General features: G+C 37.2%; 2 protein-coding genes across 5 annotated transcripts in view; both read left to right on the top strand.

The window, feature by feature from the left end:
* LOC127427858 (leucine-rich repeat and calponin homology domain-containing protein 2-like) overlaps positions 1-8,965 on the top strand; it is a 166,802-nt gene extending 157,837 nt beyond the window's left edge. Inside the window, exons 20-22 of the mRNA XM_051675718.1 lie at positions 682-819; positions 3,244-3,321; positions 5,676-8,965. Coding sequence (XP_051531678.1) covers positions 682-819; positions 3,244-3,321; positions 5,676-5,795 — 336 coding nt within the window. The 3' untranslated portion in view covers positions 5,796-8,965. The remainder of the gene's footprint in view (positions 1-681; positions 820-3,243; positions 3,322-5,675) is intronic.
* A 986-nt stretch (positions 8,966-9,951) lies between these two features.
* On the top strand, positions 9,952-23,494 carry LOC127427904 (interleukin-13 receptor subunit alpha-2-like). Of its 4 annotated transcripts, none has more exons than XM_051675853.1 (10): positions 9,952-10,083; positions 12,822-12,937; positions 13,887-14,038; positions 14,853-15,006; positions 20,877-20,997; positions 21,469-21,653; positions 21,811-21,968; positions 22,324-22,468; positions 22,845-22,959; positions 23,043-23,494. In XM_051675853.1, the coding sequence occupies exons 2-10, from the start codon at positions 12,832-12,834 to the stop codon at positions 23,161-23,163; spliced, it is 1,257 nt and encodes a 418-aa protein (XP_051531813.1). In that variant the 5' UTR covers positions 9,952-10,083; positions 12,822-12,831; the 3' UTR covers positions 23,164-23,494. The 4 variants fall into 4 exon arrangements, with proteins under 4 accessions (XP_051531813.1, XP_051531823.1, XP_051531797.1 ...); XM_051675863.1 differs by lacking the exon at positions 9,952-10,083 and adding an exon at positions 11,724-12,037; XM_051675837.1 differs by lacking the exon at positions 9,952-10,083 and having other exon boundaries at positions 11,724-12,937.
* The last annotated feature ends 1,464 nt before the right edge of the window (positions 23,495-24,958 follow it).

The raw sequence follows: 24,958 nt of genomic DNA, 5'->3' as shown, positions 1-24,958 counted from the left end.
TGTTAGCATGGTTTATAAACTGAGGGTCTGTGGGTATGGATTTGCAGTTCTCATTTTTTTTCCCTTTTACAGGTATATAATACCTGTAAATAATATTCATTACATATTTTAAAGATAAAATGTTCAATTCAGTCATACAATTTTTATTTCATAACTAGTGTTACAGTTCCCTGGACGACGCAGCTAGGATAAAATCCTGAATGGTGGCTTCCAGCAACAGCGTAGGCATCTGTCATTCATGTAAACTTTTAACCAAGAACATAGAGATAAAATACTGTCACAGTATCAAAACTGTACACAAGAGACAAGAGATCTAATAATTTTTATTGCAAATTTCTCAAAAATCATGTTTCTTTTTCTCTGGCAGAGAGAGAAAATTACTTAGTATATGCTTATTTGTGAATGGAGACATTTAGTGTGTTACAATTGCCCCCGGTCTCCCCTTCTGCAAAAACGGTTTACTGTAAGTAAGGAAAGGAATGTTCAGACAGGAATGAAGATTAATATTAATTCAGGTTAGGTGTTGAAATCACTGTCTGTACCTAGTCATGGAAATCAATAAATCTTAAAAAGCCTTAAAAGGAATTTTTCAAGTTGTGCTCCACTCAAAAATATGGAAATTATTGATGAAAAGGTGTGGGAACCCTGAATCAAGTAACCAGTGGTTGTGTGTGTTTGCAGAACCTCGAGTCCAGGTTAAAGGTTTTATTGCCCGATGATGTGGGTGCTGCTTTAATGGATGGTGTTGTTTTATGCCATCTGGCCAATCACATTCGTCCCCGTTCAGTGACCAGCATTCATGTGCCCTCCCCTGCAGTGGTAAGTCCCATTTCACTCTTTTCTTTCTGGCTTGCTTCAGACTTTCTTTGATCCACTTAACTGCAGTCCATTTCATGAGTTCGTTTGCCCATATAATCTTTAAGCTATTAAGGTTAAACTTATTTGGCTTGCTGTCTACGGAGGAGGGGCTCGATGAAGTAGCTTCAACTCGAGCTCTGAAGTATCCCCCCCCCCCCCCCACCCCCGGACTATTAATAGGAGATGATTAAGTGTGGCAAGATGCCTAGGGTAAAGGTGGAGTTGGGGAGGTGGAGGGATGCTGGAAACAGCTGAGACCGAAGAGAGGTAAACAGCTGCTTATGTACTCTGACTGTTAATTGAAAGATTAGATGGACTCGCTCCTCCCGAACTTACATTTAGGAACTTCATTAATGAACAGCTGTGTCTCAGCACAGAATTCTGGTGAATTTTAGTCAAATTTGTGAGCACTTTAATTACCGTTCATTATTCCATATACTGTACTGCATGTGCAATAAAACACCAAAGACGGAAAACTACAGTACAGTTCAAATGTAGTACACAGTACATTGCTTTGAGGTTATGTTTGTAAAGTACAATGTGAAATGCCCAACCAGGTGTTGACACAATATAGCAACAAATATTAAACGATACAGTTGAAGTCAGAAGTTTACATACACCTTAGCCTAATACATTTAAACTCAGTTTTTCATAAGTCCAGGCATTTAATCGTCTTAGGTTAGTTAGGATAACTAGTTTATTTTAAGAATGTGAAATGTCAGAATAATTGGAGAGGGAATGATTTATTTCAGCTTTTATTTCTTTCATCACATTCCCAGTGGGTCAGAAGTTTACATACACTTTGTTAGTATTTGGTAGCATTGCCTTTAAATTGTGTAACTTGGGTCAAACATTTTGGGTACCCTTCCACAAGCTTCTCACAATAAGTTGCTGGAATTTTGGCCCATTCCTCCAGACAGAACTGGTGTAACTGAGTCAGGTTTATAGGCCTCCTTGCTCGCACACGCTTTTTCAGTTCTGCCTACAAATTTTCTATCGGATTGAGGTCAGGGCTTTGTGATGGCCACTCCAGTACCTTGACTTTGTTGTCCTTAAGTCATTTTACCACAACTTTGGAGGTATGCTTGGGGTCATTGTTCATTTGGAAGACCCATTTGCGACTGAACTTTAACTTCCTGGCTGATGTCTTGAGATTTTGCTTCAATATATCCACATCATTTTCCTTCCTCATGATGCCATCTATTTTGTGAAGCACACCAGTTTATGGCCAAACAGTTACATTTTTGTTTCATCAGACCAGAGGACATTTCTTCAAAAAGTAAGATCTTTGTCCCCATGTGCACTTGCAAACTGTAGTCTGGCTTTTTTATGGCAGTTTTGGAGCAGTGGCTTCTTCCTTGCTGAGCAGCCTTTCAGGTTATGTCGATATAGGACTCGTTTTACTGTGGATATAGATACTTGTCTACCTGTTTCCTCCAGCATCTCACAAGGTCCTTTGCTGTTGTTCTGTGATTTGCGCTTTTCGCACCAAACTACACTCATCTCTAGGAGACAGAATGTGTCTCCTTCCTGGCTGCGTGGTCCCATGGTGTTTATACTTGCATACTGTTGTTTGTACAGATTAACATGGTACCTTCAGGCATTTGGAAATTACTCCCAAGGATTATCCAGACTTGTGGAGGTCCACAATTTTGTTTATGAAGTCTTGGCTGATTTCTTTTGATTTTCCCATGATGTCAAGCAAAGAGGCACTGAGTTTGAAGGTAGGCCTTAAAATACATCCACAGGTACACCTCCAATTGACTCCAATTAGCCAATTAGCTTATCAGAAGCTAATTGGCTAATTGCCTAAAGGTTTGACATCATTTTCGGCACAGTTAACTTAGTGTATGTAAAGTTCTGACCCACTAGAATTGTGATATAGTCAATTAAAAATGAAACAATCTGTCTGTAATCAATTTTTGGAAAAATTACTTGTATCATGTACAAAGTGGATGTCCTAAACAACTTGCAAAAACTATACTTTGATAATATGAAATCTGTGGAGTGGTTCAAAAATGAGTTTTAATGACTTCAACCTAAGTGTATGTTAACTTCTGACTTCAACTAAACAACTTACTCTTTCATGTAAATCTGAGGGTAATTTGGCGAATGCTTGCCGTTGCAATGGATAGCCCTGTCCACATCTCTTTGGTCCAAAATCTCCCTTCACATAACAGTATATTAAATGTCAAGAATGTTCTGATTGGCTGTGAATGTGTCATGCAGTAGTTTCGCGTTCAGTGTTGACAAATTGCTTGTTACTGGAAAGTCATGCCTGGTTTGGCTACATGCCAGGTACTCATTGCCAGACTTCCTGAGAGTTTAAAAAATGTGTGTGTGTGTGTGTGTGTGTGTTATATCTCTCCTGTATCTCTCCTAAAGCCAAAGCTGAGCATGGCCAAGTGCCGGCGGAATGTTGAGAATTTCTTGGATGCATGTAAAAAGCTTGGAGTGCCACAGGTAGGATTAAGCTGCATTTTTTTGTGTTATAAAAGGAATAGTTCACCCAAAAAGGAAAACTGACCCTTCGCTAAGCCCCGCCCTAAAAGTGTTTTTGACCAATCATATCATTTCTCTGACAAGCATTCGCTTTTTTCCGAAGAGTCTATGGCAGTAATGTGTTTGAGTAGTTTATGCTGAATTTGATTGAAATTATCCAAAAAAAATGTACTGGGTCACTTGTAATAGTGACATGAGGAACCAAGAGAGGATGCACTCTGTTTTTTCTTTCTTTTTAATAAATCTTTAAATAAATCTTGGGAAGAGCATGCTATGGATTCAACTGTGTCAGCCCTCATTCCCAAATCAACATGTACTGTATAACATCAGCAAGGACACCTACATTTGCACCAAGGTAAATTAAAGCTAATAACTTAACATTATTTAATTTATGTATTGATTCAGGTCTTAATAAAGGCGATATAATTTCACAGCATCACAGTGAGTGTGTTGTGAGACGTTATGAGCAGTTCTGTTCACTTACACTAATGTTATCAGGTGTTTATTTGTCATTAAATTACACTTTTCTCTTTTCAAGTGACTGTGATAATTGTTTGCCTCAATTGTGTTTCACAGTCTCCACAATTTTCAATCAAATTATTGTGTAATTTAACAATTTATTTTACATAAATTGTAGATTTAAGAATATTATCAATTTCGTTTGAGAATATTTTGTCAAAAGACACACCGTTCACGGCAATCTCCCATTCATTCCTATGGGAAGTTCTGCCTAGCTTGTCGGGCGGAGCTTAGCAAAAGGTCAGTTCAACATAATTTACTGCCTCTCATGTTGTTCTAAACCTGTAGGAATGTCTTTCTAATGCGGAACACAAACTGAGGTCTTTTAATTAATATCCCGGTCCGTCTTTTCAATACAATGGCAGTTGAAAGTGACTCACTGTAAAGCTTAAAAAGGACCCAAAGTATCATAAAAGTAGTCCATGCGACTAGTACATCATATTCCAAATCTTCTGAAGGCAAACAATAGCAGGGATACCACACGTCATGGAAAACCTGGAATTTTGCAATGCAGTTTTCCAGTCATGGAAAATTCATGGTACATGAGAAAAATACCTAAATGTCTTGGAAAATAATTCTTTGTCCTGGAAAATACACAAATTTGTATAGTTTTGTCACTGCCGGCTGATGCACATTGTGAAAAAAAATAGCCCCTTTCACACATACAGTGTTTTCCAGAAAATATACAAACATTTTTAGGTTAGACGTCATGTGTGAACACGACCCTTTTGAATATACTGGTAAACTTTGCTCTGGCAATTTCCCTAAATGAGAAGTTGTGTCATTAAATGTCCATTTTGATGGTATGTGTGAACAGCACATGTGGTACATTTACCAGTAAAGGCAACTCAACGATTTTCCTGAAATTTACCTGGTTGCATGTGTGAAAGGGACTATTGTCAATGGTTGATCATCAAGAACGAAGGCCTGTACCGTACATTCGCTGCTCATCTTCTGTCATCTCTGCTTTGCTCCGACGAAATAGTTTAAGTATTGATATAGTGAAAAATATTGCTGTTGTGTTAATTACAAAAACATTTGAGTTGTACACCTTAAACAACGGTCAATGGTCAGACTGCAGATTTTTTTTGAAAATGAGTTCACAACACGTGTAAGGGGGTTTAGAGGAAAGGAGGAGGTGAGAACCGGCTTGACAACTTAATTTATTAAACAAAAACCCAACCAAAAACACACAACTAAAAACACAGCACAGCTGTCTGTAATTCTCTCTCGAACTGTCGTCCCCGGCCGCCTTTATCCCTCGCGCGCCCCATCAGGCTGATTGGGGACCGGGTGTGTCTCATTCCAACCCGGCCCCGCCCTCCTCGGCTCCACAACGAGGTAATAGCGTGGTGATGCAGCCTTTTCCTTTACACAATTTTCAATAATAAATGTACAATCCGAGTCCACTTTTAAAACAAAAGAATGTTTGAATGCACAAATAATCAAAATTGCGATGTCATAGTGTGATTTTTAAACTGGAAAAGGCTGTGAAATTAATTAAATAAATATATATCTGCATGTGCTGCATACTTTAAAATTAATATATGTAATTAATTCAGAAAAAATATGGCATAATGTACATCATGACCTCTCGTGTGTTTTTGCTTAAACATTACAACCGTTGGGCAAATAAAATGCCCTGGAAAATTTTGCCTTGAAAAGAGTGGAACCCTGAATAGGTTTTGGTGAAAAACAAACCAAAACTCATGAGCCACTGTGAACAAGCATCTCATAGCTTTTTGAGTGCACATTTAAACTCTTTATTTACTGTATGCTTGTGTGTTTTTCTATAGGACAAATTGTGTTTGCCACATCACATCCTGGAGGAGCGAGGTCTGGTGAAAGTCGGTGTCACTGTACAGGCATTGCTGGATCTTCCATCAACAAAACCCAACCATCTTTCCACCATGTAGCATTCACATCCTCTACCCCAGATCACTTCTTAATACTTTGATGGGGAGGTAATGACATCACTCAACTACGGCAATAAGGCCGGCTTCCCCCTACCTCTTATAACCCCTTATAAAGTGTTCTAGACATTTTAAAGCTTACTCTGGAGGAAATTGGAAGTTTAAGCCACACATTTCATTCTGAGGGGAGACAGGTAAGCAGACCAAAACCGAAGAGGGGTACAGACCCTATTAGGGCAAGCTTAATGCAGTAGACTACAATAGTATTGAATCCACCTTTTCTTGGATAAACGCTAAATATCTGTTTCTATTACATGAGGGAGGTACACCTTTTTTTATCTCCTCATCTCTCTCATTGTCTCTTCTCTGGGACCGGTGAGCCCTATGGGTGAGGACAGGAGAAAAGTACACATCTGTCTGGCTGATTATGGACCAGAGGGAAGGTGTTACTTAAGCACCAGATCAACCTTCACCTGTATGAAGCCACTAAGAGCTGTCAATCAACTGCAACATTTGTCATGTCCCATTCTGTCACTCCCTTGCTGTATGAGAAAAAATAAAAGGGCAGAAACATATGCATGTAATCTGAACCAGACCAGCACAGAGGACACTGGACGTGACAGATGAAAATGTGTTGACATTAACAATGTGTCCCTAACAAACACGGCTGATACACTTGGGTAAGGTGATTCAGTGCTGTGGCAGCGGGCTGTGCATTATGCAAAAACAATTTTTTTGCATGTCTGTGGACGGTTGTGTTTGAACAGTGAATACTCTCACTCATCCTCTCACATGCCTGGACAAGACGAAGACTTACATATATCGTTTTACTCACCTGCCAGTGTCTGCCAGTGTTTATTGTTTTCATTATTGTTTTCACTTTTATTTCCATGGGGGTTTTATTTAATACTTCAGTTCTTGTGAAAAATCAGTGCCTGCTTCAGCAACTTCCAGCATCAATTGGACATGTTTATGAACTTGTGTCCATGTAAATGTGGCGTGCACACATAAAATTGTTAATTTTATTGCGTGATGTGCAGGTGTGTGCAGGAATGCACTAAACATATGTCAATTAAATGTCCCTGTGGAACAATATTTTTTCCATACAGTTGAAACAGTCCATTAATAATAAATACACACTTGATTGTAATGATTGAAACTCACAATCACTTCAGTATACGATGACAGTTTTAAAAATATCTTTTGGAAAAACAAATCAAAGGAGGATGCTTAGAATATTCAATCAAGTTGTAAATGATTTGAAGTGAGGAATTTTGTTCACCACCGTAAACTGTGAAGATCTGTGTTACTATTTACCATTTACTTATTTTATATTTATTTGTTTGAGTCTTATTTACTTTTTTCATCAACCTCAGAAATGCATTAACATTTTTGTCCAAAAAAATTACAGTGCCAATAGAAGTTGAAAAAGGCTCAAGTGTTTTATGTACTGCCCTCCAATAGACACATGAAAAACCATCATAACATGTACATCTTTTGCTTTCATCTTTTCAGAACACTGAAAAAACACTGTAACAGTATTGCCATTCTTCTCAGATCAACTTCCCATTCTTTGCCTTCCTCTCACTTTTATCAGCCTGATCTGCATATTTTAACACTTTGGTTTTTGCAGGTTGATTTAGGTATCCTCTCATTCTAGTGATAAATTGAGTGTTTAAAGCGATTTTGAACACTTTGTTACCGTGGTGCCACTTTGGAACAAAACACCTTTGACTGTTCATGACTGTTAAATAGAGCAAAAATTGCAATGCTGAACATGCCATTGTTTGATCAAATATGTTTTCTTGAACAGATTAATGAGCAAATGTCATTCTATGATTTATGCTTTCCAAACAGCCACAATAAACGACTGACAGCTGGAGCTTTTTTGTGGAAAAAGCTTTATAGGACCCAGTTTGTCAATAATGAGTGATGCCCTCTCCCCTGTCATACTCCGCATGGAATTGCAGATTGCTTTGGTTCATTTCCAGAGCTTTGTGCTGGTATGATGACAACTGTTACTTAGGCTTGTTGCTTGACACAATCTATGCTAAGAATGTGAAAGGTACTTTTCAATTCATAACAAAATAAAATGTTAATTTTGGTTCTCTTTTAGTTATACTCGCAATTATATTTATTAATTGAGCTATAAAGTGCATGCCGAGTTATCGCTATATTGGTATAGCACTTGCAAGTACCAATTGTGTTGAATTGTGAAATATATAATTCCCAGAACATGAACTGCAATAGATTGTCAATTTCTGAAACATTCAAACATTAGTGCATTAAAATACTACAGAAGAACAACAGTATAGATCAGTGGTTCTTAATCTTTTTGACGCCAAGGCCCACCAAATTAGCAGACACCTCCTCCCCTTCATGATTTATTGGATTCCTGTTCTAAAAACTGTATTTCTTCAATGACAGTAACAGTTGTTGAGGAGACTAATTAATTTGTCTATTTGGTTTTCCAAGATTGCACACTCCACAGTACAGGTCTACATTGCAATAACAGAACCTAAGCATGACCGTGCAAAATCAATGTAAGCAGGGATATCTTAATACAAGTGATAAATATGATGACAGTTTATGTTGTAGACAGATTTAGCATTTTAATTTTTTTATTATTTTAAAGCTAAATTATGTAATTACTCCACATATCGGAATTGCAAAATGTGCACTGTTGCAAACAGTTCCACGTTTTGATAGCTCAGGCAGTATATTACAAATTTGGTGATTACAGTTTGTTGTTTCTTCTGAAAATGTGCATACTGTGATTACTATTTTTGCTGCATTTCAAATTTTTGTCAAGTTTAATGTAAGTTGTTTGATAGTATGCTGTTTCTATCACAGCCATTCTTACTGTGTTACAATATTTTTTTCTCCACCCATCAAACTCCATCCTGGCTCTCACTCATCAGCTCTTATTCACTTTTAATTTGATGAGAAAATGTTCAGTTTGTAAAAAGATAAGTGTTGATTCAAATGTAATGAATAGGCAAGATGCACCTCCTTTGCAGTGCATGTGTATGTATAGATGTTTTGTATGACACAACTGAAACTGCATGTCTGTATCAAACCACCATTCATGTACATAGTCCCTGTATAAATGCATTAGGATGTTTCTTAAAAAGGAAAACAAAACGTTTCAAATGTAAAAATACTGGAATAAAATGACCTTTTCCAGTGTTTCACTTTGTCATTTTGCATTGCTTTGAGCTCTGTCTTCTTTACTGTACAACGAATCACATAACCATTGCCTCAGTTACTACAAAACACCAACAACCCACAATTGTTCATGGTAGAATGAAATAATACTAAAAGACACTATAAACAAACTGATAGAAACAGGGCTATAAATATGATAAAACATGCAAATTACTTTTACATCAAAAAATATATTTGAGGTTTGCTCATCTGTATCAGATTCTGCCTAATGATTAATGAATTGTGGGAGTTCCTCATTTCTTAGGAAAGCGTTCTCTTTTCCAAAGAAAATGGGATGAATTCCATCTGTGAAGACATTTGGTTAGGAAGGAAGGGTTGTGGTCTCAGGTTACACTGATCAACCAAAGTAGTCAGACACTGTCAACTTGATATTGTTTTGCAGCTCTTGCTCTTTTTGGATCTATTTAAGTACAGTACAGTTTTGTATGAGCCAACAGTTGCAGACAAAAGATTTCATCAATGAACAAACTAGAAGGTATCCTGACACCTTTGAACAATATATATTTTATGTATAAATGTATAAAAACTATTTTAAAATCTTAGTCCACCTGAATATATTGTATGTAACAATTTACTTAATTAGAATTAGAATACCATCACATGGAACTTATACCATCTTCTGTTCAGTGGAAGAAAATTTGTCCACTGTCTTATAATGGCCTAGCTTATCTTTAGAAAACATTTACATAAAACGCTATCAAATAAAACATGCTCTGTGCAAATGCAGTTGCACTAACAATGGACTGTTGTATGTCTTTTCACATGAAATGTTATAGTAAACAGCTCATGCCAAAAATGATAAAACCACAAGTATTTCACATAAGGTTTTGTTTTAATTAAACTAGGTTACACCAATAAAAATGCTGGCAGTGACTTGTATGCTATACAAGGAAAAAACTTTAAACTGCTCATGTGCGCACACACTCGTACCCAATGAGTCACACTAGAGGGTACTGTGTCATACTTCCTACCCATACAAAATCTGAGACATTAGGTATGTTCACTCAGACCATCCTCAGGCAACTTGATGAGATCAAGAGCATTCAGTCACACAACAGTGAAGGTGAGTGTATTTGTTCCCTCTTTTGCACTGTTTTTAAAAATGTTTTTAAAAAAATTGCCTTGTCTGTTCAATATATGTGGATATATTGTTCTTGTCCTCTTCTGAATGAGAAATCGTCATCATATGTACTGTATATATGCAGGGTTGAGGAGTGACAGAATACATGTAACGGGATTACGTAATTAAATACAAAATGTAAGTAACTGTATTCCACTACAGTTACAATTTAAATCATTGGTATTTAGAATACAGTTACATTCAAAAAGTGTTTTGATTACTGAAGAGATTACTTTGCATTTTATTGTCATTTGTTTCATTTAATATTTAGTCCTTTCAGATGAAAACATTTATACATATAAATGATGCGATCCAAAGAGTGTTTGAACAGCGGTGAAACACTTTCTTATGATGTGTTACATTCATACGAGCAGACAGAAGTAAGTTTGAATTAAGTTTGGCACAGAAGAAATAGAAATAAACCTTGTGTAATTTGTCAGCTTTATGCTAAGCTAAAATGTTATTTCTAGCCATTTTACATGCACATGTTACCAGGCATGATCAAGAAAATTCAGGTTGGCTCATAATTTCTTTTTTTCTAGTAAGACCTTTGATATTAGGGCAAAAATCTTTGATAATAATTCTTGATAATAATTTTTGTATTGTTTTCCTGTAAAAATATCTAAAAATCCTTAAAACAAGATCAATTTGATTTACCTTGTTTTAGAAACATCACTGCATAAGATATTTCGGTTTTTCAGAGAATGTATTTTTAACGTGTATTTTGTCTTACTGTACTGGCAGAGTTTTTATAGTCAAAACAAGTGAAAAAAATCTACCAGTGCTGAAGAAGTAATCCAAAGTATTTATAATACGTTACTGACCTTGAGTAATCTAATGGAATATGTTACAAATTACATTTTACAGCATGTATTCTGTAATCTGTAGTGGACTACATTTCAAAAGTAACCCTCCCAGCCCTGTATATATGTATATGTATATGAGAAAACTGTTCATCACTTGTCCTGTAGTCTCTGTGTGTGTGTGCATGTGTGTGTGTGTACATGTTTATACTACATTGTGGGGACCAAATGTCCCCACAAGGATAGTAAAACCTGAGATCACGTACATTGTGGGGACCAGCCAGTGGTCCCCATGAGGGAAATGGCTTATACTAAATGATGCTTTTTTGAAAATGTAAAAATGCAAAAAGGTTTCTGTGAGGATTAGGTTTAGGGGTAGGGTTAGGGTTAGGGGATAGAATCTGTAGTTTGTACAGTATAAAATCCAAAAAATGCATGGAAGTCTATGGAGAGTCCCTACAATGATATAAAAACATAGAATGTGTGTGTGTGTGTACACACACACACACACACACACACAGACTACAGGACAAGTGATGAACAGTTTTCTCATTCAGAATCTTACACTTTAGTTTAGAACAGCACAAACACAAGTAGAGTGATACACACACAGTGAAGCATCCGAGTGCTGATGGAACGTCTCTCGTCCAATCAGATTCAAGGACTGGAAATAACTGGTGTATATAGATATATATAGGATGAATTCTCCCAGTATACAGTATTTTTTCTGTAGATATAGTGCATTATAGTTTGTAGTATATACATTTATAACAATGAATACTTCAATCAAAGTAACTGCTTTTATTTCAACATTTTGTAAAGCAAACATATGCTGAAATTGCATGTTGATTTATTATACATTAAACCTTAAACACTTAAGAGAACATGCTATAACCAACAGGGAAACAAAAAGGTAACAGTGTAAATAATAAATTATGTTATATTTATGCATTTGGCAGACACTTTTATCCAAAGCAACTTACAGTGCCCTGATTACAGGACAATCCCCCTGGAGCAACCTGGAGTTAAGTGCCTTGCGCAAGGACACAATGGTGGTGGCTGTGGGAATTGAACCAACAACCTTACGCTTATCAGTTCAGTGCTTTAGTCCATTACACCACCACTTATATTGTATGTTCTAAGAAAATATAATAAATAACCTTATTTTTTAACTAACAGAAATAATATTATTCACAATCTGCTTACCCTACAAATTTACTGTATTTAACTGTATCCAAATGTACTGTTAGTTTTATTTCATTTAATTTCATACAACTTTATTAATCCCAAAGGGGGCAATTCAGTTTGATGCATAAAACAAAACAAAAGACAAACAATAACATATATATAAAATTTAAAAAAAAAATTAGTAACATGATTATGTGAAAATATGTACTTCAAAATTACAATACTTTCTACATTAAGGATCCGTCTAAAGGATAAAATGGATAAATGGGTCAATATACACAATAAAATTGTAAATACATGACCTTTCCAACATTACACAGTTCTCAAGAATTTTTTCTGTAGATTAAACCAATTTGAGCACGCATTACCATCTTAGGCTAAGAACTAGTGATACAGGACAGAACAGCTGTTCTACAGCAGTTTCATAGTTGGTATGCCAAGGAGCTGACATAACACTGAGCAAGCCATAAATTAAATGACATCTGAGGATTCAAACTGAGACAAAGCAATCTGGGGAAATGAATGGTACACCCTTTGCATGAGCAATTCATGATTAAAGATAGCTATCAATTTTAAAATCACACAGAACAAAGGTTAAAATTGTGGGATGCAGGTCATGGAAAAGTCCAGTCGCTTTGTGAATAGAGATGACTTATATAAGGGTTTATATGATGATCTTTCCCACTCTAGACAGAAGAATATGTTGCTACTGAATAAGATTTCTGCATGGATTTCTGCTTTCACACTGCTTTTGCTGACTCAAAACCCTGTCTGCACATCTGCCGTCACGGCCTGTGGAGTGTTCGGTAAGCTTCCTGCCTGATTCCAGTAAAATGAGAGAAAGAGAGAGAGAGTTCTGTCAGCTCAAATTTAGAACAAACATTCAATATCTGCCTAAACATAGCATTTATAAAAGCTCTAGAAGATAAAGGAAACAAGCTGATGAACATCAAACAAGATAACAGTACACAATCAAACCTGACATTTCTCAAATATGCACTACAGTAGCCTCTATTTGTTCTCGCTGGAATTTGCGACAACATTGATATTTCTTTTGTTGCTATACCCATGATTGCTACACTTTACTGTATGTGAGTAATGTCAGAGGTTTTACATTGACTTTTAATTGAGATTAATTTGTGTATATTTTTGATTGTCAGTAAATTCTATACTAAGCAACAACAATGCATATGTCATAATTTACAGTATTAGTACAAACGTACACTCACTGAGCACTTTATTACGAACTCTATGGTGTTTTGCCTCAAAGTTCGACATGTTGTGCATTCTGAGATGCTATTCTATTCACTACAATTTTATAGAATGGTTACCGTAGCCTTTCTGTCAGCTCGAACCAGTCTGGCCATTCTCTGTAGACCTCTCTCATCAACAAGGTGTTTCAGTCCACAGAACTGCCGCTCGCTGCATGTTTTTTATTTCTGGCACCATTCGGAGTAAATTCTAGAGCCTGTTGTGCGTGAAAGCACGCCAGCCCGTCTGGCACCAACAATCATGCCACGGTGGAAATCACTGAGATCACATTACCCCACCCCTGCGTTGCACTGCTGTCACACGATTGGCTGATTAGATAATCGCATGAAAAAATAGGTGTACCTAATAAAGTGCTCAGTGAGCGTATTTTCAATTGTGATAAAGGTGTAATACCAAATAGTCATTCATCTTTCATAGACTTAAGTTTTTAATCACCACATGTGTAAAGTAGCAAACTTACTGTTCTATGTTAATTTCTCATAGTGGATCCACCTGCCAATATTGAGATAACAGATCCTGGCCTCCTGGGTCACCTTAGTATCCACTGGACTCGACCAGACAGCATTCAGAACCTGACAGACTGCACAGTACGATACCAACTTCGATACTATGACACCTTTGAGGAACGGTGGCGGGTAAGAATCCCCCACAAAACACACACATAGAACTGTATTTCTGTCCTTTGTACAACAGCATGAAAACGTCAGTTAACTTAAATTTCTTAGGCTTTGCCACAACAAAATGAGGTCAAGCTTATCAACTGATTTGTTTATTTGAACGCGTCTCAAATTTTTTTGTTGAGAGGATGTTCAGACCTGATAGTGAGACCACATTATTATCTCAGTACCGCAAAAGCATGATTGAGATAAAAGATAATCATTTTATCATTGTGACTAAAAAGCGAAAACATATTTCATTCAGGGATTTCATACTCTTTAGATGCTTACTTTGTGTTGAAAGCAAACTGGATTTGTCCTATATATGCCACTTGCTGAACTTTTACTCTTTTATAAAAGTTTGGAAAACAATGAGTGCCACACTGGTTTCAGAGCCAATCCAGTAAAGGCATGTTTCAGTTTCTATCTATGTATAAATCAAAGTTTAGCCAAAGTTTACGTTCAAAATGATAAAGCTGGACATCCACTGGTGAAATAAGATCTCGGTGTTCCATGGAACTCTTAAAGATTAAGTATAAAACTCCTTTAAGGCATTGCCAAAAGATATTTTTGTATTTGTTTTAATGGAGCCCTTCTGGGAATACAACATGCAGGCAGGATACTTGGCATTCAGAAGATTTATATGTATTCTGCATGTCATGACTTTTTCTTCCAAAAGCTATAAATTATTAGAGTCCCACACAGGAACACCTCACCCTGTTTGGCTAGAATGATTTGTGTCTCATCGCAAAAGAAAAGAAAAAACAACTGCTCTCACTTTGTATGTGTACAGAGTGTCCGAACTCTCAAGCTGAACTTTGCTGCCCAGTTTGACCTTGAGAAGCCAGTCAAAGTGAGGATGCTCACTTTGTTGAAGTGCCCCTGCACCAATGGGACAGAAGTCCAAGGGGAGGAGACAGAGAGAGTGTACACACCTGAACTTACAGGTAAAACTTTAAATCCATATTCTGTTCTTGTGGAGTCCTCTGAAATGACCCTTTTAAATTAATTGTGTATGAATTAACTTAATTAATGAAAACATTTGAAATTACACAAGACACTTTTAGTGCATGGAGCGAAGTGTGCAAACGAACAGCAACATATCGGGATGCAACACATTCGCTGTGACTCTTTTCGAAGGCTGCGTACAAGCTAGGATGCGTCCTTTGAAGACTGCAGTATACCGAGTGTCCTCCTTTAAACAAATCTCATTTAAACAAGACGGCCTTCGTAGGACAAACGGAAACGAAATGTAACATGGTTGCTATGACAGCACGCCCCTCTGTAACAAGCGTGAGTGCTTCGAGTGAGAAGGGAACAAAGTCCCTCTGGAAGGGAATGTATGAGGTACATTTTAGGAGAGTTATAATGGTGTAGAGAGAAAAGAAAATAGATTTTACAGGTGTATTTTAGTCTATATCGCTTTATTTTAATTATATATGACTATAATTATACATATTATATACTCTGCACCCATCCACTGAGGTACTTCAACTTGGGAATTAACATTATTTGTGTTTGAACATCATGTTTTCGGACAAATTGGCATATATATATATATATATATATATATATATATATTATCATTTTCACAAATGATGTCCATTTCTGTTGAAGCAAACAATTGTGGGTTGTGAGTGCCCACGAAGGATACACCTCATGTATCCTCTGAATTCCCGTGAAAGGAGGTCGCATTCAAAGTGTCCTACTCGCTTTTCTGAAACGAGACAGCCTCGATGACGTATGCGGCCGAGAAATGCGACCTCCGGAGGACGCACCCTTAGAAACGAGACGAGAAGGACCTGGCTACAGCCTGCAGAATGAGGCGGTGCTACATATGGGTCAGGGCTACACGTTTTGCCCTGCCCATAACATAGTCTCATTGGCTCCAGTGATGCAACTTTTAAGACTTCCCTGGCAACGTTTTCTTCAAAAAGCACCTAGCAACAAATTTAGCTACTTTTAACATTTATTTGGAACATTTAGCAACTTTTGAAAAGTGACTCAAACGCTTTCTGGCGACATAAAAAACATCAGATCTATCGTGAATGATGTCTCATTTTTCTCGGTTTTCTCGCGCCCCCGTGTGTTTAAAGTAATATGACAGACCTGCATGCCATTAGGAGTTGGATTTATGTGCGTAAGGGTGTTCTATATATAGGACTTTGTCATTGTTCAGTAATGCAGTTTAATTACAAAACAAAATAAATAAATAAAAATCCCCCTCTGTCTAAATGTTTGACAAGTTAAATTAGTGATGGCTAAATGATTATTAGTTAAATACTAATTGTAAAATCATTAGTTCAATTAAAAAAAAACAAAAACAAAAACAAAAAAAAAAACAGATGTTTTACACCTTTAAAGAATTGCCATAGCTCTTTATGCCAGTTCATACATATGTCAATTTTAGCTACTTTTAGCAACATTTCAGTGAGCCTTTGGCAGCTTCCCATGAGAAATTGTTGGCAACACTGACTGGCTCGTTCATCTTTCATAGACATACGTGATAGGAGATATGGTCGTCGTTGCTGGTGTGTAATCATTGTTTGAGAGAGATTGAATAGTTGAGCCAAACCAGTTGATTACTTGTACAGTTGTGCGCAAAAGTTTGCATACCCTTGGAGAATTGGTAATATATGTACCATTTTTAAAGAAAACATGAGTGAGCAGGCAAAACACATTTCTTTTATTTCTTATGGGATTCATATTCAACTGTAGGTTATAACAGAATGGCACAATCATAAAACAAAACATGGCAACAGTGAAAAAAATTAAATGACCCCTGTTCAAAAGTCTGCATACCTTTAGTTCTTAATACTGTGTATTGCCCCCTTTAGCATCAATGACAGTGTGCAGTCTTTTGTAATAGTTGTCTATGAGGCCCCAAATTCTTGCAGGTGGTGTAGCTGCCCATTCGTCTTGGCAGAATGTCTCCAGGTCATGCAAAGTCTTTGGTCGTCTTGCATGAACCGCACGTTTGAGATCTCTCCAGAGTGGCTCGATGATATTAAGTTCAGGAGACTGTGATGGCCACTCCAGGACCTTCTCCTTTTTCTGCTGTAACCACTGGAGGGTCAACTTGGCCTTGTGCTTAGGGTCATTGTCATGCTGGAAAGTTCAAGAGCATCCCTTCTGCTGCTTTTGTGCAGAAGAATGCAAATTGTCTGCCAGTATTTTCTGATAACATGCTGCATTCATCTTGCCATCAGTTTTCACAAGATTCCCCGTGCCTTTAGAGCTCACACCCCCCAAAACATCAGTGAGCCACCACCATGCTTCACAGTGGGGATGGTATTCTTTTCACTATAGGCCTTGTTGACCCTTCTCCAAACATAGTGCTTATGGGTGTGACCATAAAGCTCTATTTTGGTCTCATCACTCCAAATTACAGTGTGCCAGAAGCTGTGTGGCGTTTCAAGGTGTTGTCGGGCATATTGTAACTGGGCTTTTTTGTGGCATTGGCTTCTTTCTGGCAACTCGACCATGCAGCTCATTTTTGTTCAAGTATCTTCATATTGTGCTCCTTGAAACAACCACACCATCTTATTCCAGAGCAGCCTGTATTTCTCCTGAGGTTACCTGTGGGTTTTTCTTTGTATCCCGAACAATTCTTCTGGCAGTTGTGACTGAAATCTTTCTTGGTCTACCTGACCTTGGCTTGGTATCAAGAGATCCCCGAATTTCCCACTTCTTAACAAGTGATTGAACAGTACTGACTGGCATTTTCAAGGCTTTGGATATTTTTTTATATCCTTTTCCATCTTTATAAAGTTCCATTACCTTGTTACGCAGGTCTTTTGACAGTTCTTTTCTGCTCCCCATGGCTCAGTATCTAGCCTGCTCAGTGCATCCATGTGAGAGCTAACAAACACATTGACTGTTTATACACAGACACTAATTGCAATTTAAAAAGCCACAGGTGTGGGAAATTAACCTTTAATTGCCATTTAAACCTGTGTGTGTGTCACCTTGTGTGTTTGTAACAAGGCCAAACATTCAAGGGTATGTAAACTTTTGATCAGGGCCATTTGGGTGATTTCTGTTATCATTATAATTTAAAAAGGAGCCAAACAACTATGTGATGATAAATGGCTTCATATGATCACTATCTTTAAATAAAAGACAGATTTTTTGCATGATCAGTCATATTTTCAAAATCAATGCCAAAATTTCACAATTTCTGCCAGGGTATGCAAACTTTTGAGCACAACTGTATGTTATATTAAATCCTAAAAATCCATGGATTGTATCCTACGCTGAAAGTGAGGAACTCACTGTGTTTGGTGCTCATGCACCGGTACGTCAGTACAGTATTAACAGTTATAGCCGACGAGATAACGGAGCACACATTTTTGGAGCGAGGAGAAGAGATAATTGTTTGCAATCCTTCTAAGAAATGAATACGAATCAGTTTAGAACAAGAGTGAAAGCACCGCAACTATCTCAAGAATGGCATAACCATTTTCATCAGTTCATCAGCCTTCTTGTTTGCTATTGTTGATGGCATAAATTAAAATGACAAAATTCCTAAAATGCAGAGATGTCAACAGATCGAGTTGATACAGATGGCATGTATAAATCAAACTTGGTCAATGAAAGAATCTATTATTAATCATGCAGAATAATCACTCATGATGATGAGTTGTTATGGAAGAAACCGGGAGACTAAAAGTGCATGCATGCTCTCGGTTTTTTCGAGAATTGCCAGTTGCATACAAGCACATGCCTTATGAACGAATGATTGAATGAACGAACAACATGGGTTTTTGTATTTTGTCCCCCAGTATTAGGATATTTGAAAATAAGTTTATATTACATCTTTATAACTTTTGTGAGAATTGGAGAGTAATTTAGTTAATTTACAGTAGACGGTGCTGTTGGTTTTCATAACCATGTTGGGTTATAAATTAAAATATTTATATTACAACAACACTGATACACTTTTTCATATTTTTATAATTAATTAAATTCATAATTCATTTCTCTAACCATGCGTTATAATAAAAGCTTTGTGAAATTGCACAACTTTTTGATTTACAGATTTGAATGACAGCAGACACATCAACACAATTTGTTCATCAGTCCATGCCACTCAGTCCAACATTTGTTTGAAATGAACCATGAGGTACAACACAATTTCATATAACTTACGAGCCACAGCACTATAATACAAATTATCGGGCTACATTATTTTAAAATGCATCTCCTATCATGTACACCAATAAAAGATGACTTAGCCAATGCGAGTAAGTTATGGGTGGGGTGACTCGTGTAGCCATGCCCCAATGTGTTGACCCGCCCCATTCTGCAAGCTGCAGCCAGAGATACTTGAACTAGACAGCTACTGAAGGGGTGAATTGAAAGGGTTAATTCACCCAAAATGAAAATTCTCTTATCATTTACTCACACTCATGCCATCCTAGATGTGTATGACTTTCTTCTGCTGAACACAAACGAAGATTTTTAGAAAAATATCTCCGCTCTGTAAGTCTATACAATGCAAGTGAATGGTGACAAGAACTTTGAAGCTCCAAAAAGCACAAAGGCAGCATAAAAGGAATCCATAAGAATCCAGTGGTTAAATCCATGTCTTCAAAAGTGATATGATAGGTGTGGGTTAATTCCACCCTTTAATTTTATTTAGCTTTTCTCTGTGGTTCAGGATTAATTTAACAAGTTTACCAACAATCATTATGTATTTTTGTATGTTTTTATGCTATATAATGTATTAGATAATCACAAGCAATGTGTATATTTAATATCTGAGAAGTGACAGAGGGTCTGACCCATGTCAAAAGTGCAGCAACAGTGTTTACTCATTTAATAGGCTTTATCCAGCGAATAGATATGTACTGATGACTCATTATATCTTCGTTTAATAATGAATTAAAAAAATGAAAGTTTATTTAATTTTTACGCCTTTTTGTAGTATGTCCATACAAGCAATGTGAGACTTCCTGTGTGCTTTGAGTAAAAGGAAGGCCTGCAAGCCTAGGTCAAGTAAACACACCCTCTGGCATCAGTTATACAAAAGTGTTTCATAAGAATACTGTTCAGCTTACAAGGAGGATGTTTTGAGGGATGAAACAGCTGTTACACAATTTAGAGTCAGTCTTTCTAAGAAACTGATAGAATTGCAGAGGCCAAAGGCCCCCATAAAACACACTGTTTTTCGAATAGATTGTTATGAAAAATGTTGAAAGTGGGCTCACATTGACTGATCCAATCACAGTGGACATTACTTTGTATATAGAATACATAAGATGTTATGAAACGCCAAATGTGATTCAGTTTAACAGAAAATGTTTAACCCTTTTGTGAAGTGGTTATTTTGAAAAATTATTATATTAATTTGTTACTCAAAAGCATCTTGCTGTTTTAAAAGTATTTGCCTAAATTGACAAATTTTGCCTTATAACTATTGTCCCTATATATTTGCACAATATCACTTTAAACCCCCAGTAGGCCTTTTACCCTAAATGTGGGAGGCTTTTATCCTAAATGTGGGGCAAAAGGCTCCCTCTTCACCTTTAAAAAAAAAAGAATTTTAATCAAAACAAGCTTCCGTTATTATTTCTTGTCACAAAATATGTTGTTCCATCAATATTCCATAAAAAGAAATCTATTTTTTCAATACTGATTCACTTTCTGGCATAAAAAGCACATTTTCCTTAAGTTATGCTTTTAGCCCTGTTGTACCCTACCTATTTTTTAAGGATTCCCATTCCATAGCTCTACAAATGACTAAATATAGTCTAATGATTCTATATTATTTGTATTTTTATTATAGTAATTTATCTATGTGATTTTGTCCTAGGTGTGGAAGGATCAAGAATAAGAGAATTTCACTGTGTTTTCTATGGGAATGAGTACATGGACTGCACCTGGGAATCAGGACCTGCCAAGCTTCTAAATTCACAGCACCACCTCTATTACTGGTGAGGCTCCATGTGAATGCTGCACTCTCCATTTTAAACAAACATTTCAAACACTGTCACAGATGCATTCAGAGCTCTGGCACTGTGTCTCAGGGAGAGGAAAGGACAGGTTGAAGTTTACTTATATAACTTTGAGCATTGTGTTTAAATATAAAAGGTCCTTATTTATTCAAATGATTTGAAGTGTTTTGCCTTTTCCACGAAATAGGACAATGGTGTTCCACATAAACCGATTATCTTCTGAATAGATTCCACTGCTCTACAGGCCAGGACAGCACAACTCTTTACTACATTGCAAGACTGGATTTCTTGCACATATCAGTGCACTTATAATTTGTCTATTCATTTAAATTATCTCTGAAGATTTCTAATGATGCACAAATTACAAATACATTTTATACTGATATCCCACTTTTCTAATTGGCCAAGATAATTACAGACTAAATGAGTGCATGTATATCCATTTTGCAGGCACAGTGAAATGGATGAAACAAAGGAATGTCCAGAATACATTGTGATATCTGGAGTTCGGAGAGGATGCAGGTTTCCTCGAACATCTCTCACAGAGTTCTCAACATTTATTGTGTGTGTAAATGGATCCTCTCCAGCAGGAAATTTGAGAACTGCCTTTTTCTCTTTGGAGGTTCAAAACCACGGTAACTATCCTACACCTGACAAAGAATATCTCACACTGAGTCTAGATACTGCAAACATAGCTAACATGGGGCATATACAGAATGCTTGGGCACCTGATCTGACGCAATAGCTAAAGTTATTCTTCATTCTCTCCTCTATCTTTCTTGCTCTGAGCAGTAAAACCAGCAGCTGTCTCCTCTCTCCGACTCCAAGTCTCAGAAAAGAAAAGGCTGGTGAAGTTAGATTGGGCGCCACCCAGTGGTATGGTGCCAGAACACTGTTTGGAATATGAGGTGGAAAGTAACACTACGATGGCAGATGGCACTGATCACCAGGTATTTATATACATATTTTCTCATTATTCTGTTTAGTATAGATATAAATAATCTGACAGAAAAAAACGTGGCCTTATCGTAAACTCTAGTCTATAATACTATTTGCACATTTGTACTTCTTGATACAAGTTTTTGTCCTGTTTATGAACAAACGTGACTGCCAAATTTGACTACAAAATTTGATCATTTGGACTAATTTAGAGTGATGAAAAGATGACAATGATCAGTCTTTTTATTGCTCTTTAACGGCCAGGAATTTGTAAATTATACTTGTCGACATAAACAAGCTAGAAAAGCCAGAAAGAAATTCAGTCTGGCATAGCCATCCATTTTACCCTTTACTTTTCCCCCTCAGCAGAGGAAAGGTCTTGAGAATACATCTTTTGACTTCCTGAAGGAGGGAGAAAGTAAGAAAACCTGCTTTCGTGTCAGGTCAAAGGTGAACATGTACTGTGCTGATGCAGGATTCTGGAGCAACTGGAGCCAAACAAAGTGTACAGGTTAGACTGAACAGTTCTTTGCCTATTATGCTGCAACTTAATTCCGTTATGTAAGAAAATAATGCAAAATCAGTCATTTTGTGATCAAAATCAGTTTTTTTTATTTTTTATTTTTTTATTGAGTAACACTTATGAGTAACACACACACACAAAAAAAAAATGATTATTAAGATGACTTCTTAAACAAATCATGCCTATTAAATTAATAAATAAGGGGCATAGTAACCAAAATGCCTCTGTGCACAGTGAACTCACTGAACCATTACCTGACATTTGAGTCCCAATCCAATGTTTTAGAATGTCAGAAAAAACTGTGCTTTTTTGCTCCATAAACAAATTCACAAATCAAATATTTTATATACTTTTTTCTCATAAGCTTCACAAGAGACATACATACCTGCATGGGATCATCTCACTCTGGTGGGCCTCCTGGTTATCGCCTTTGTTTTAGTCCTTGTCCTCTGTCTTTCATTATGGATATTAAGGAAGATGTGAGTGTATGGTTAATTGATTTATTTATAGATCATACAGATTTAATTCATTAGTTCATTCTTCATTGATTGATTCATTTTAGAACATTTCTTTTTTTGCACAGCTGCATGAAAAAGACCAGCAAGAAAGGTGTTCTCTACACGTTATACAAGCAAAAATTCAACAAGAGCATGCCCACAATCCTGAGTCCTATTTTCCAGTGATCCTCACTGTAACCATCTACACTGTATTACCATTTAGCTGTTCTAGACTGCAGTGAAAGCCCAAACAAGCACAGGGGAGTGAGATTTGAAATAAGTTGCAGAGTTTACATTTTAGTGCTTATGCAGGGCTGATAGGACCAATAGTGTTGTGGATAAACAATGGTGGGCACTTAAAAGCACCACAGCATTGAACTGAATGTATTAATCACTTTTTTTACTGAACCACTATACTACTACCTGTTATGTTTACACACACACACACACACACGCGCACACACACACACACACACACACACACACGCGCGCGCACACACACACACACACACACACACATGTAACAAAGTTACTCATTTATTTTTTTAAATGTCAATCTTATTTTTTAAAAGATCTTTCCAATTTGCATTTGCTTTATTTTACTTATTTACATATGACGTTTTTGCTGTTTCAACAAGATTTATGACTTTTTCATGATTTGAGATTATTTTACTGCAAAACACAATGAATAAATCAATTTAAAGAATGTGTTCAGAGACCATTTAGCCAGAGACGGAGCACTTGTGTTAAAATTAATGGGAGAAGTAAGGACACCCAATATGCCGGTTGTAGAAGGGGAAGTCCTGAATTAAAGGTAGAAAATATCATTTCATTACTAGTTTATCTTTGGTTTATATTACAGTGCATCCGGAAAGTATTCACAGCGCTTCACTTTTTCCACATTTTGTTATGTTACAGCCTTATTCCAAAATGGATTAAATTCATTATTTTCCTCAAAATTCTACAAACAATACCCCATAATGACAATGTGAAAGAAGTTTGTTTGAAGTCTTTGCAAATTAATTAAAAATAAAAAAGGAAAAAAAAATCACATGTACATAAGTATTCACAGCCTTTGCCGTGACACTCAAAATTGAGCTCAGGTGCATCCTGTTTCCACTGATCATCCTTGAGATGTTACTACAACTTGATTGGAGTCCACCTGTGGTAAATTCAGTTGATTGGACATGATTTGGAAAGGCACACACCTGTCTATATAAGGTCCCACTGTTAACAGTGCATGTCGGCGCACAAACCAAGCCATGAAGTCCAAGGAATTGTCTGTAGACCTCCGAGACAGGACTGTATCGAGGCACAGATCTGGGGAAGGGTACAGAAACACTTCTGCAGCATTGAAGGTCCCAATGAGCACAGTGGCCTCCATCATCTGTAAACGGAAGAAGTTTGGACTCTTCCTAGAGCTGGCCACCCGGCCAAAGTGAGCGATCGGGGGAGAAGGGCCTTAGTCAGGGAGGTGACCAAGAACCCGATGGTCACTCTGACAGAGCTCCAGCGTTTCTCTGTGGAGAGAGAGGAGAACCTTCCAGAAGAACAACCATCTCTGCAGCACTCCACCAATCAGGCCTGTATGGTAGAGTGGCCAGACGGAAGCCACTCCTCAGTAAAAGGCACATGACAGCCCACCTGGAGTTTGCCAAAAGGCACCTGAAGGACCTCAGACCATGAGAAACAAAATTCTTTGGTCTCTTTGGCCTGAATGGCAAGCGTCATTTCTGGAGGAAACCAGGCACCACTCATCACCTGGCCAATACCATCCCTACAGTGAAGCATGGTGGTGGTTTTTCAGCGGCAGGAACTGGGAGACTAGTCAGGATCGAGGGAAAGATGAATATAGCAATGTACAGAGACATCCTTGATGAAAACCTGCTCCAGAGCACTCTGGACCTCAGACTGGGGCGAAGGTTCATCTTCCAACAGGACAACGACTCTAAGCACACAGCCAAGATAACAAAGGAGTGGC

Source organism: Myxocyprinus asiaticus, chromosome 3, assembly GCF_019703515.2.
Source record: "Myxocyprinus asiaticus isolate MX2 ecotype Aquarium Trade chromosome 3, UBuf_Myxa_2, whole genome shotgun sequence".
NCBI lineage: Eukaryota > Metazoa > Chordata > Actinopteri > Cypriniformes > Catostomidae > Myxocyprinus > Myxocyprinus asiaticus.
This window is presented reverse-complemented; position numbering and strand designations above follow the sequence as displayed.

What these genes read in the sequence shown, in the direction of transcription:
- LOC127427904 (XM_051675837.1), top strand. Translation starts at nt 12,739, where the DNA reads ATGCAGGTCATGGAAAAGTCCAGTCGCTTTGTGAATAGAGATGACTTA. An exon ending in CACGGCCTGTGGAGTGTTCG is followed by an intron (nt 12,938 to 13,886) that starts GTAAGCTTCCTG and finishes AATTTCTCATAG; the next exon opens with TGGATCCACCTGCCAATATT. An exon ending in GTACACACCTGAACTTACAG is followed by an intron (nt 15,007 to 20,876) that starts GTAAAACTTTAA and finishes ATTTTGTCCTAG; the next exon opens with GTGTGGAAGGATCAAGAATA.